The 12,976-nt window shown below is 49.8% G+C and overlaps 2 protein-coding genes across 3 annotated transcripts; both read left to right on the top strand.

Moving 5' to 3' along the window:
- Nucleotides 1-259: 259 nt before the first annotated feature.
- wdr55 (WD repeat domain 55) lies at nt 260-2,641 on the top strand. The gene is made up of 4 exons (XM_072376238.1): nt 260-840; nt 1,340-1,446; nt 1,716-1,985; nt 2,064-2,641. Exons 1-4 carry the CDS (start codon nt 280-282, stop codon nt 2,401-2,403), a joined length of 1,278 nt encoding a protein of 425 aa, XP_072232339.1. The 5' UTR covers nt 260-279; the 3' UTR covers nt 2,404-2,641.
- Nucleotides 2,642-3,798: 1,157 nt separating this feature from the next.
- LOC140281917 (uncharacterized) lies at nt 3,799-12,081 on the top strand. 2 transcript variants are annotated; one of them, XM_072376428.1, is made up of 13 exons: nt 3,799-3,901; nt 5,957-6,064; nt 6,167-6,231; nt 6,305-6,440; nt 7,456-7,752; nt 7,876-8,058; nt 8,140-8,760; nt 8,838-8,932; nt 9,012-10,413; nt 10,576-10,971; nt 11,414-11,515; nt 11,591-11,801; nt 11,961-12,081. In XM_072376428.1, the coding sequence occupies exons 2-13, from the start codon at nt 5,981-5,983 to the stop codon at nt 11,978-11,980; spliced, it is 3,612 nt and encodes a 1,203-aa protein (XP_072232529.1). In that variant the 5' UTR covers nt 3,799-3,901; nt 5,957-5,980; the 3' UTR covers nt 11,981-12,081. The 2 variants fall into 2 exon arrangements, with proteins under 2 accessions (XP_072232529.1, XP_072232528.1); XM_072376427.1 differs by having other exon boundaries at nt 9,012-10,971.
- Nucleotides 12,082-12,976: the final 895 nt, after the last annotated feature.

Genomic DNA, 12,976 nt, shown 5'->3' with positions numbered 1-12,976 from the left:
TTCAAGAAGAGAACTGTCACTTTTGTCATTTAAAATTTATTCACAGACATTTTTGGGCTAATCTCAGCAACAATATCCCATTGTGAATCATCTATGAAATTAAGATACTTCTGAACCTTCAATATTGATTATTAATGTAATAAAATATATTATTTGAATGCCACCTGCCTGTTAGTTTTTAATGTTGACTCTCCTTATCCGACAGGGGGCAGTGCTCTGTGCTGTAACCAGTGTAGCTGCCGAAAATAACGCGTAGAACAAGAAATTAACCAAAACAACATGGCAGCCTCCGTGGAACACGTTGAATTCACGTCAAAAGAGACAGAACCTCCAGAAAATGACCAAAGTGAAGCACCAGAAACAACCAAAGACCCTGAGACGTCCGACTCAGAGCCGGCAGGTCCAGAGCCAGACCCGGATCCGGATGAGGAGGAAGGGGACGAGGGAGGCGAGCCGCCGGGGCCGAAGATCCGAGAAACTCCGGAGGACATCCGGCTGGAGGCGATCGCCAACACGGTGGCTCTGCACCCGAGCAGGGACATGCTGGTGTGCGGGGACGTGGACGGGGATGTGTACGCCTTCTCCTACTCGTGCACGGAGGGCGAGAACCGGGAGCTGTGGTCGTCCGGACACCACCTGAAGTCCTGCCGGCAGGTCCGCTTCTCGGCGGACGGGCTGAAGCTCTTCAGCGTGTCCCGGGACAAGGCCGTCCACCTGCTGGACGTGGAGCGGGGGAAGCTGGTCACGCGGATCCGGGGCGCGCACGGAGCCCCCATCAACAGTCTGCTGCTGGTGGACGAGAACATCCTGGCGACAGGAGACGACGGAGGCACCCTGAAGGTCTGCATAGGAAGCATCAAATGTGCCAGTTTGTGGTCTAACAGCCGGTATCAGCACCCAGGAAACACCCAGCGACATTTTGAGGGTTTAATGTGGTCCTTTCGTGATTCTGAGTGGTTCAAAAAGGCATTCTTGTGAATCAAATTGTGTTTGAATCGAGGCAGATCTTCTGATCTTTAAACGATCACTTGGTTTTAGATCAACTGTGATCGTTCTTTAGTTTCCTTAAAACTTCTTATCGTAGTTTAATCTGGTCTTTGATGATTGAAACTCATCAAAGTTTTGATAAATTTATGGTTTGAGGCCGTTTCTAAAGAGAATTGATGGTCTGATTTGGTCTTTTGATGCTCCAAACCAAAGCTGGAGGATCTGAGCACAAATGTAATGCTGATGACACCAGTTCCCCTTAAAGGCAGTAGCACTGAGCTGATGTGCAGATCTCTCGGGTGTCCTCTTACGATCCCGGTTGAAGTGACTCTGAGGTTCTTCTTCTCTGCAGGTTTGGGACATGAGGAAGGGAACGGCCTTCATGGACCTGAAGCAGCACGAGGATTACATCAGTGACATCGCCGTGGACGAGGCCAAGAGGATCCTCCTCACTGCCAGGTGATGGTAAAAAGAGTGAAGGGGCCAGAAACGGATCAGAAGGTTGGCGGTTCGATTCCCAGCCTCTTTGGGATGATGGGCCAGACGTCGGCGTCCGTTTTGTCCCAAAGTTACCGAGCTGACGTATGAAATAAGAATGTCTGTCTGAATAAGGAACGTAAAGTGCATCAGTGCTGATGTTCGCCTCAAATTCACTGCGTTGAGCTAAAGTTCCTCAAAGAAAAGGGAAAATGCAAAGTGGCCTGAGCTCTAACGTCCTGTTTCCACAGCGGCGACGGCACTATGGGCGTCTTCAACATGAAGCGGCGGCGCTTCGATCTGCTGTCTGAGTACCAGAGCGGTGACCTGACCTCCGTGGCGCTGATGAAGCGGGGAAAGAAGGTGGTCTGCGGCTCCAGCGAGGGAACCATCTACATCTTCAACTGGAACGGCTTCGGAGCCACCAGCGACCGCTTCGCCGTCAAGGCGGAGTCTGTGGACCGGATCCTCCCCATCACTGACAGCATCATGTGCACGGCCTCCATGGACGGCTACATCCGGTGAGTCTGGCTCTGGGTTTTCACCGGCTGACGTTGTCTTAGCGTTACTAACACGGTCCGTCCGTCCGTCCCCCTCAGAGCCATCAACCTGCTTCCAAACCGGGTCATCGGCTGCGTCGGGCAGCACGTCGGTGAACCCATCGAGGAGATTTCCAGGTCCTGGGATTCTCGCTTCGTGGTCAGCTGCGCCCACGACCAGCTCATCAAGTTCTGGGACATTTCCACTTTACCCAAAACCACTGTCAGTGAATACCGGAAGAGGAAGAAGAAGGGCGGCCGCCTGAAGTCCCTGACCAAGAAGGCGCTCGGGGAAAATGACTTCTTCTCAGGACTGGTGGAGGAAGCCGAGAAGAAGGAGGAAGAAGAACCGGAGGAGGAGGAGGAGGAGGAGGAGGACAGTGACAGCGACAGTGACTGAAGCCTTTGGACTGTTTGGTTCTGTTTGAATACATGTCTGCTGGTGGAGGCCTTCATTCAAAGTGTGTCAGTTTGAGGAAAACGTTTCGATCAGGAGGGGCTAAACCTCAGATCTAAACCATGGACACAAACCACTGCTGGTGTCTGTGCTGATGGAGATTCAGGTCTACACCCTTTTCCCCGACAGACCTGTGGCTCCTGGAAGGTTTAAACCCTGAACTCAATGCTTTTCTGTATCATTCTGCTGAATGTAAATATATTAAAGCTGAAGTTCTTTCAGCTACTTGTTTTTAAGCAACATCTTGTGTGTTTGTTTGAGTGTGGAAGAACATGAAGGCGACACTCTCTGACTCCGCCTACACCTGTTGGGTGTAGCTGCATTGAGATTAAAGCAGCTGTTAAACTGTTAAACGTTAAAGAGGCCACGAAGACGCCGTCAAAAGCCAATAAAGATGTCAGAAAAGCAGTGTGTCGCCCAGTTTAAGACCCAGAAATGTGGATAATAAAACCACTTTATCAGGTACATAATAAAAGGCTGGAGCCGTTGCCTTAATTCTTCGTGGCACACTTTCAACAAGGTGTTGGAAGCATTCCTCAGAGGTTTGGGTCCATATTAACATGACAGCATCACACAGCTGCTGCAGATGTGTCGGCTGCACATCTGTGATGGGAATCTCCCTCCAGCACATCCCAAAGCTGCTCTGCTGGACTGAGATCTGGTGACTGGAGGCCGCTGGAGTCCAGGGAACTCATGATATGAGCTCTGTGAGACGGTGCATTATCCTGCTGGAGGCAGCCATCAGAAGATGGTGCTCTGTGCTCATAAAGCTGTGGACATATACACACAAGGGTCGTCCAAATGAATGAATTAATTGTAAATAAAGGCCTATAAGACACACACTTTAACGCGTTTATACGTGCACATGTTAATCTTGCCTAAAACAAGCTAATTTTGCGTTAAAATCTCAGTTAACTTGATTTAAAACAAATTAACCCGTAGTTAGTTTGATTAGTTAATTAGTTAATTTCAGCTTATTTAGACTTATTCCTCTGAGGAAGGATATCTGGGTTTTCCTCCTGGACCGACCTCGGATAAATGGAACATAATGGATGGATGGATAATCAATGACCCGTATTATTTTTATTTGGTAGGGAAATTAACATCTATACCAGTTTGACATCTCTGGTTTCAACTCACTTTATTGAAGATCCAAAATGGATATTTGACAGAAATATCTCCCAATTATAGCCAAAACACTGTGAAAAAATGGCATTTTAAAACAGAAAAATGTGCAGATAACATGTCGTATCTTATTGATCAAGTTTGGTACAGTCCACCGTCCTCTCCGGTTGGTACAGTCCAACGGCTCGCGGGAAACCGTTAAAATGACGTCACACGAGCGAAGCATCGAACATGGCGGCCGACAGGAGAGCGTAGCTTAGTAACGAGAAGCATCCGGTTTATCCTCGTTTTGCGAAGGCCGTCTTTCTCTCTGCGGGTGAGTACGCGTCCATGGCACGGATGTTAAAGCGAGGACGCAGCTCGGGTTGGAGCCCTCCGGGCAGAGCTAACGGCCGGCTAGCAGCGGTTAGCTTCGGAGCTAACATGTCTGTATTTGTAAACAATGAGAGAACACGCTGCTGGAAACGAAACTGCTGAGTTAGTCTGAAAGATTTCAGTCTGCACGAGTGAAGCACCTCAAAAAGGGGATTGTGACGGTGAAGGTGGTTAAATGACGGAGCTGTTCTCACTTTCAGTGTGAGGGGTTGACGTGACACAACTTGCTGGGTTAAAGGTTTCCATTGAAGCGTTAAAAACTCAGCCTGAGCTGCTGCTAAATGAGTCAGAAATATGACTCTGACCTGCCTGATCGGTCACAGTTGCACCCTATAAGCCATGCAGCGGACAGAGAGGACCAAACCCGCACATTTATATCCAGATAAAGCTTTTTTCTTAGCGCTGTATCATCCATAACTCTGTCTGATCTGCTGTTGAAGACCAAGAAGAAGAGCCGTGTTGAGTTATTATGGGGCCTCACATATAAGAGGAAATCAGATAAAATGTCTAAAGACACTCATGCAAAGGGAAACAGATCTTTTTTGTTCATATTGATATTTCTCAACACTCTTGAGCCCCTTTCAGACAAAAGATGCATAACAATATTGGTTTAAACCTGTTAAAGTGGCGTCGTTCAGCCAAACTGGTCAGTTTTCTGAATGAAATGACTCAGATCTGAGTAGAAACCAAGATGTTTGAATACTGTAAATACTAAGAAAGGTTGTCCAAAGCTTCCTTTATTATCTCCTTCAGCAGAGGAGGCCATCTTTTATGAGAAAAGGCCAGAACCAACTCCCCCAGGAGCAGTTTTCTAACCCCTTTAAGCTGTTTGTGGGGATATTTATACATCTATGCTGCTATTATCATACTTTTATTCTCTTTTACCATAAGAGAAGCCACACGGCACCGTGTGAAGTGACAATAAATCTCATTCATTCAGAAAAGGAGCTCTTTGCGTCCCTCAACCTTCATATCGAAGCTCGATTACTTTCATCCAGCCACACTAGCTGTGATTCATGAATATGAGGACAGCAGTGATAAGGAAATGAAGCTGTGGAAACTGTCTTTACAGCAAGTGAAGAAGAGCAGACGGGCCTTCCTGATGTGTTGATCATTCCTAATTCAATCTGAGCGAGTACATAATAGCGAGAAGTGAGTGGAAAGCAAATGCTTGCTCAGCGGTTCTGGGTAATTGGAGGGTTTGCTGCAACATTGGTGTCCCGCTCAGCTGTGGACATCTTTCCCTCATCTCAGGGCTCCGGTGAATGTTTGAAACGGGTTTAGAGTCAAAGATTCCTCCCAGAAACGCTTCTTAGCCCCGTGACGGTTCATGTTAGCTTAGCAGGCGTGCAGTGGTTGTGTAAAAGGTGGCGTCAGAGGCTGGAAAATGCTCTTTGAGCTTGAACAGTTATTATTTTGGTTTGATTTCACTGCTGTTTGTCAGAGGAGACGAACTCTGGAAGTTCTGCTCCTTTCTCAGCATTTAATTTTACTATAAGATTTCAGACTGAGTTAATAAACTAAAACCATGAACTCAAACCAAGCTGTGGTTGGTGGGAGCAGGAGGTTCTGCTGCTTTATTTATTCTACTTCTGGTTCAGGACTTCTGGAGTATTAGAACCTCCTCATTAGAGCCAAACCCTGCTTCCTGTTTCGGCTGCTTTCTGGAGAATTATATACCCAAATTATTCTGTTATCTGAGCTGAAAAGCTCCGGATGCTCAGCTTCTTATCCAAGATGAGTGTTATTAATGAGCAGGGAGCGCTCACCGCTGAAGATAAGCCAGCGCCATCGGTTACTTTCTGCTTAAACCCAGCCCAGTTAATCTGAACCAGCTGGGCTCCTGGAGTGAAGGATTGTGGGAGTTTCCATCAGGCGACAACAGGAGCTCCCACAGCAGGAGGTTGTCGGCACTTCCTGACTCAGCAGTCGGTTTAGAAAGAGCTGAACTGACCTCAGGTCTGTGGCTGACACTGATGTGAACATCTGTTTCCAGCTGTGTGAGCTGTGAGGCGGCAGGATGCCCGGGAAAAACGGTGACCACTTCAAACCCGGTGACCTGGTGTTCGCCAAGATGAAGGGCTTCCCTCACTGGCCTGCCAGGGTACGTGCGCACACACACACACACACACACACACACGCACAGTGAACGCCGTCGTGCCGCGGCTCTGGACCGGCGTGCTGTAACCCGTCTGTGTGTTTGCAGATCTGTAAGCCAGAGGACGGGAAAAAGAAGCGAGTCCCCGTCTTCTTCTTCGGGACCCATCAGATGTACGTACGCTCCCCTCCGATCAGCCGCCTCTGTCTCACTGTGCCGCTCTAACTGTGGTTCACCTCTCCTCAGAGGGCTCCTCCCACCCGAGAACATCGTCCCGTACGTGGGGAACAAGGTGAAGTACGGCAGCGGCGTCCGCATCAGAGGCTTCACGGAGGGCATGTGGGAGATCCAGAACACGCCCGGAGTCGGGAGCAAACTCAAGGTCAGTCTGATCGCTGCTTATTGATCTGTGAGCTCGTTTCACTCAGACGCTGCTGACGTAAGCTCCGCCTCTTTAAGCCCCCCCGCACACACAGACCAGGCAGGTGGACCTTAAAGAGACAGGAGCTCCACTCAGGCTCCATCACAGGTGTGTCAGCATCATTACCTGCTTTGGATCAAAGCTAAACGCAGAAACACGTTCGTTCTTATCGGAGTCGAACAAGCAGCCGACTGATTTCCATCAGAAACTGAGGTGAACCCCGGCTGCTTCCTGCGTCTGCCTCACCTTTTCCTCCCGGAGCTGGTTTCAGGAGCCGCGGAACATTTCAGTTCTTCTTTTCCTCCGAGCTGGAGGAGCTGCACAGTTTAGGAAGTGGAGATTTTTCTGGGATACGTGGCGTTAAATGCAGATTATTTGGGTATCACCAGAGAGGGAGAATGAAGTTTGCATGAAAGGTAGGGTTAGGGGTCCTTAGGTAAGACCCCCCCCCCGACCCCTACCTGTAAGTCGCTTTGGATCATTACTTAAATGCAGAAACATGTTTGCAAGCTGTTGCTTTCCTGTTGAGGCCCGTTGGCGACTTGCTTACACCCAGCGCTGCGTTATGGACTCTGACTTTACGTCGGGCTGATGCTTCTCTTTAGGACGGGCTCTTTGTAAGTGGTGTCGCGGCAGCGTTGGTTTCCACAGCTCTGTTCTTCTACAGCAGAAATGGTGCTTTCTCCGTCCTCTGAGCCCCCCCCACACGTACACCGCTGATCAGATCAGCCGAGGAACGCCTCCGGGTCCCTTCGCCCCGTTTAGCTGAGACTCCTCAGGTCACATTAAGTAAATATTACAGGTGATAACATTCGTCATGTGACACAGCTGGAACAGTCGGGGAAATAAATAGTGATCTGACAGGAGTCCCCCGCCCCCCCCCCACCAGATATACTTCAGAGTAACTGTCTCTGAGCGTAATAAACACATTAAAACCAGGCACCTGTCGTATTTCTCTGTTCTGTCGACCGCTCAGGGTCCAGGGAGGCCCAGCAAGAAACCGGCCCCCGAAGCACCGCTGAATAGAGCCGCTCCAGATGAGAAGCCTCCCTGCCCCCCCCCTCCCAGTAAACCTGAGCCTGCCGGCAAAGCAGCTGCCGGCAGGCGCTCGCAGAGCAAAGCCACGGCTGCTACCAGGGCTTCATCTCGATTAGCTCCGGATAAAACCGTCGCAGAGGAGTCCGCTGCGACCAGGAGAAGCAGACCGGGCCGGCGCCGGTCCGCAGAGCACAGCACGCCCGAGAGGCCGACCCCCGCGGACCGTAAGAGAACGGTAAGAAGCCGAAAGCTCGGCTAAGATCTGTCAGAGTTCAGCTGCAGGGACTCCGTTCTGTTTGGTTTTTCTATAACAGGCTTTTTAATTTCTTCTTATTTCAATGTTTTTCCGTCTCCTCAGACCCGATCGAGCAGAACCTCGGAACACGAAGCTGCTCCTGAAGCGGCTAAAGTTGGAGCTGAGGAGGAGAGCAGCAGCGAAGCTGCAGCCTCCAAACACCCTGAAGCATCAGCAGCAGAGACGGAGGAAGCTGCGGCGGCCGCAGGTGGAACGACGACACGCAGCCGGGCGGCGGATTCAAAGGTAGCCACGGCGACGAGGATCAGAAGGTCCGAGGTCGGTTTGGGCTCCAGAGAAAAGAATCTGTTTTCTGCTGTTTCTCAGGTCGACGAGGAGGAGGAGAAGAAGAAGAAGAAGAAGAGAACTCCTGGAAGGAAAAGGAAAGAGCAGGGAAAGGAAGAGAGCCAAGAGGTCAGGGGGAAGAGAGGAGAGAGGGAGGAAACAAAGGAGGAACAGAAGGAAACGAGTCAGGAAACAAAGGAGGAACAGAAGGAAACTAGTCAGGACATCAGTGAGCGAAAGAAAGAACAGACAACAGAGAGGAGAGGGTCTAAAAGAAGGATGGAGGAGGCGGAGAAAAGTGAGGAGAGAGTGGAGGGAATAAAGACGAGGAGAGCTGAGAGTACGGACCAGAAACAGATGGAGGAAAGTAAATTAGATGGGAGAGAAGGAAGGAAAGAGGAGAGGATGAAGAGAGAAAAGAGCTCGGAGAAAGAGGGAACAAGAGGGATGACAGAAAAGGAGGTTCAGCAGAAAGCGAGGAGGGAAGTTACAGAGGAAAAGAAAGAGGGGAGGAGAGAGGAGAGCCAGGGAATGAAGAGGAAAAGAGAGGAGGACGAGAAAAAAGCCAAACAGAATGAAGGTGTGGAAGGAAAGAAGAAGAAGAGGAGGAGGGAGAGGAGTGGAGAGAAGTCGGAGGAAGAGGAGAAGAAGGAAGACAACGAGGTGAGTCTGTGCTTTAAGAGCCTACATTTCCCAGAATGCACCACTTCCTCACCAACATGTCTGTCATTTCTCTGCAGCGAGAGCGGCGGCTGGCAGCCAAGAGGGAGAGTTTGCTGAAGTCTCTGAGAGGGCTGCTGAAGGACGGGCGAGGAGCGGCGAGGAGGAGGGCTCAGTAAGAACGCCGCCGCCGCCGGCTCGCCATCCAGCCTTCAGATGGGACGTTAACAGCCGTGTCTCTGTTCTCTCTTCAGGAAAGCAGCGGAGGCAGCGAAAACCATCGAGAAGAAGACCAGAGAGAGCTGGAAGGAGGACGAGGGAAAGACTTCCAACCACAAAACGACAGGAGAGAAGGCGGGTAAAAAGGGAAGGAAAGAGCGAGGCAGGAGAGAGGAAAAGATGTCCACCCGCAAGTCCACAGCACAGAAGAAGAAGGATGAGGAGAGAACTGATAAAGAAAAGAAAATGAGTAAAATGGAGAAGAAGAAAGAAGGCGGTCACAGGGAGGAAGAGGAGAGGAAAGGGTCCGAGTGTGTAGAGAAGACAAAACCACAGAAGAAGAAAGAAGGCGGTCACAGGGAGGAAGAGGAGAGGAAAGGGTCCGAGTGTGTAGAGAAGACAAAACCACAGAAGAAGAAAGAAGGCGGTCACAGGGAGGAAGAGGAGAGGAAAGGGTCCGAGTGTGTAGAGAAGACAAAACCACAGAAGAAGAAAGAAGGCGGTCACAGGGAGGAAGAGGAGAGGAAAGGGTCCGAGTGTGTAGAGAAGACAAAACCACAGAAGAAGAAAGAAGGCGGTCACAGGGAGGAAGAGGAGAGGAAAGGGTCCGAGTGTGTAGAGAAGACAAAACCACAGAAGAAGAAAGAAGGCAGTCACAGGGAGGAAGAGGAGAGGAAAGGGTCCGAGTGTGTAGAGAAGACAAAACCACAGAAGAAGAAAGAAGGCAGTCACAGGGAGGAAGAGGAGAGGAAAGTGTCCGAGTGTGTAGAGAAGACAAAACCACAGAAGAAGAAAGATAAGAAGGCAACAAGCGAAACCAAAGAAGGCGCTCGGAAAGAGGAAAAGATGTCCACCCGCAAGTCTGCAGAGGTGAAGAAGGATGAACGGAGAACAGACGGCAGGAGGGGGGCGGAGGAAGAGGAGAGGAAAGAGTCCGACCAAAAGACTGCAGAGAAGAAAACTCCAGAGGTGAAGAACGATCAGACCGAGAAAGCAACAAGTAAAAAAGCAGAGAAGAAGAAGGAGGAAGGCGATAAGAAGGAGGAAAAGATGTCCACTCAGCCGTCAGCGGAGGAGAAGACGAGGGAAAAGGAAAGCAAGCAGAAGGAGGAGGACAAGACAAAGGGCGACGGAGCGAAAGAGAAGAAAGACGAGGAAAAGAAGGAAGAGAGAAAGATCATCGGAAAGATCGTGAAAGCCGGCCTGGGAACAAAGATCCACGTAAAGACGATGATGGGAGGAACGACAGCTGCTGCAGCGGAGGAGGAGAAGAAGAAGGAGGAGACCAAGAAGAGCTCTGAGAAAGAAAAGAGGGGAAGCTCTGAGGAGAAAGAGAAGAAGGAGGGAGACGTGAAGGAGAAGAAAAGCTCTGGAACCGACAGCAAGTCTGACAAACCGGGTGTTGGAGAGGTGGAGAAAAAAGACAAGGGTGGAGAGGTGGAGAAAAAAGACAAGGGTGGAGAGGTGGAGAAAAAAGACAAGGGTGGAGAGGTGGAGAAAAAAGACAAGGGTGGAGAGGTGGAGAAAAAAGACAAGGGTGGAGAGGTGGAGAAAAAAGACAAGGGTGGAGAGGTGGAGAAAAAAGACAAGGGTGGAGAGGTGGAGAAAAGGAATAGAGTGAAGGAGGAAGAGCAAAGGAGTGGAGCAGCTGGGACGACGACAGAAAAGGAAGAAGAGGAGAAGAAGAAGGACCCGGAGGGGGAGAGAATGACGAGAGAACAGAAGAAGAAGAAGGAGGACGGATGTGAATCGAAAGAGCAAACATCGGCACGGCAACCGGACGAGACAAAAACACAGAAGAAGAGCACCGAGGAGAAGAAGGGCAGCAAGACCGGCAGTCTCAGCTCTGCCGAGTCCGCCACCACCGAAGAAGAGCAGGCGGAGAGGAGAGGCGGGGCGGAGCAGCAGAAGAAGAGTTTGACCGTGACGCTGACCGACTCCACGCTGCATCGGATCCTCGGAGACATCAGGATCTCTCTGAAGAACGACAACCCGGTGAGACGTGAGCGCGGCTCAGAGGACGCCGTTTGCATCCTGCTGTCGCTGCAGATCCAGGATTCTGATTCTGGTTAAACGGGGTCAGAATCCTGGATCGTTCTGGTCTCCAGCAGCAAAGTTCTGACCCGACCAGAGCAAAGAGCCTCTGACAGCAGGTCTGAGGGGTCGGAGACCATCGAAACCTAAGAATCCAGCGTCTGTGGCGTTTTAACATTAAAAACGGCTCCAGTCGTATAACGTAGTTTATGTATATCAGATTATTTATATATATATATATATATCTCAGATGGTTAAACATCCACTTTATACCCAAAGTTACACCAAACCTCCATCAGATTAAGAGTTCTGCAGGATTCTGATGGAGTTATTCTGCCCCCCGGTGGCTGAAGGCGGTAACTGCACTGTATCTGACAGGAACTCCTTCTGTGTCCGTCTGCAGGACGTCACCAAGTGTCTGGCGGCGCTGGACCAGCTCAGCATGGTTTATGTGACGTCGCAACACGTCCAGAGACACAGCGAGCTCGTCTCCACGCTCAGAAAGGTGACCCAGCTGAACGTTTTACCTGGAAGTGATGATAAAACGCTGCTCTAACTCCTGTGTTTGGTGCTCCTGCAGATGAGGAACTATCGGGCCAGCCAGGCCATCATGGACAAGGCCTCCATGCTGTACAACCGCTTCAAGAACACCTTCCTGGTGGGGGAGGGGGAGGAGGTGGTGAGCGCCGCCTTCCTGCGCTCGCTGCTGGAGGAGAAGGAGCTGGAGGAGGCGCAGCGGGTGGAGGGCCACAGAGAGAAGCTGGGGGTGGAGGAGGACGAGAAAACAGAAGGTAAGACCTCCAGAGTCGGTTAAACTGACCCACAGCTGGATGAAACGGGCTGAAAGTTGTCGTCCTTCTGCCTAACTGATGATTTCTGGACTCTGAGAACGAATGAAACTGGAAAAAACGAGATATTTATGAGTTACTGATCGACTCCCCCTCCCGCAGCTCCAGTGGACTCCTCCTGATGTCTCCTGCAGCTGCTCGGACCGAACCATCTCTGATCCGCGGGGGTGTGGCCCTGAAACGTTACCTCATCACACACTCAGCTGTGTTTGCCTGGAGGAGCTCGTCTCCTGCATCTGATCACTATGTTTTAGTCAGGAAATAATCCTTTAAATAGATTAAACGTTTAATTGAATCATTCTTCTCACTCACAAGCATTAACATCAACTCTGACCTCACGCAGTTTCTTCTTCTTATGTTTTAACCCCACAACAGAACACTGACTCGCCTCTCCTTCACGGGATGAAGTTTTACTTTGAAGGCGCTCTTTGTCCTCCGCTGTATTTATCCTGTTCGGGGGGGGGGGGGGGGCACGTTGGAGTCATTTTAAACCATGAAAGCATTAAACCTCTTCAGGGCTTTTTGTGCCCTGCTCAAAGCTTTGCAGGGTCAAGCTGCTCAGTGTTGAAGTTCCAGCTTGTACAGAAAAGTCTTTTAATTCTTTCTGATGTTTTAATTGTTGTTACAGATTTTTTTAAAACGTCTGTTACTGACTGGATATCCTGTAAATATGTTCTTTTTTTCTTTATTTTACGAACAAAGACTGTTTCACAAACCTGAGGAGATGTCTCCAGTCTGATTTTTTTACTCCAGAAAGTTGTTTCTCAGGCCAGATGTTATGGATAATAACTGTAATGCACCTTCTGACCGATAGGTGGCAGCAGGTGATCCATGAAGGTTTATATCTGACAGTCGTGTTTCTGCTGAAGTAAAATCAATTAAATAAATGTAACTTAGACTTTCTTCCATTTACTGGTTTGAAGGATGAATTAGTTGTAATTCAGTAGAAGAAGAAGTCGTCCAACCAGAACCGGCCCATCCATCTCCCACACCTGCTTCATCCGAGTCAGGGAGACTAAAAACCTGAAAATGTGTGTTTTTGGACCTGGAGTGAAGCCGCTTCAAAGAGCCTGGAAAGGATGCTAACAGCCGTACCATTGTGCAGTCCGGCTAAACTC

Source organism: Leuresthes tenuis, unplaced genomic scaffold, assembly GCF_036924035.1.
Source record: "Leuresthes tenuis unplaced genomic scaffold, fLeuTen1.0.hap1 SCAF_22, whole genome shotgun sequence".
Classification (NCBI taxonomy): domain Eukaryota; kingdom Metazoa; phylum Chordata; class Actinopteri; order Atheriniformes; family Atherinopsidae; genus Leuresthes; species Leuresthes tenuis.
The sequence above is the reverse complement of the archived record's forward strand: the minus strand, read 5'-3'. Positions and strand labels throughout refer to the sequence as shown.

Coding starts and splice junctions, on each gene's coding strand:
- wdr55 (XM_072376238.1), top strand. CDS start 280: ATGGCAGCCTCCGTGGAACACGTTGAATTCACGTCAAAAGAGACAGAA. Junction 841..1,339: donor ACGACGGAGGCACCCTGAAG/GTCTGCATAGGA, acceptor TCTTCTCTGCAG/GTTTGGGACATGAGGAAGGG. Junction 1,986..2,063: donor TCCATGGACGGCTACATCCG/GTGAGTCTGGCT, acceptor CGTCCCCCTCAG/AGCCATCAACCTGCTTCCAA.
- LOC140281917 (XM_072376427.1), top strand. CDS start 5,981: ATGCCCGGGAAAAACGGTGACCACTTCAAACCCGGTGACCTGGTGTTC. Junction 8,059..8,139: donor GCCGGGCGGCGGATTCAAAG/GTAGCCACGGCG, acceptor GCTGTTTCTCAG/GTCGACGAGGAGGAGGAGAA. Junction 8,933..9,011: donor GCGGCGAGGAGGAGGGCTCA/GTAAGAACGCCG, acceptor TTCTCTCTTCAG/GAAAGCAGCGGAGGCAGCGA.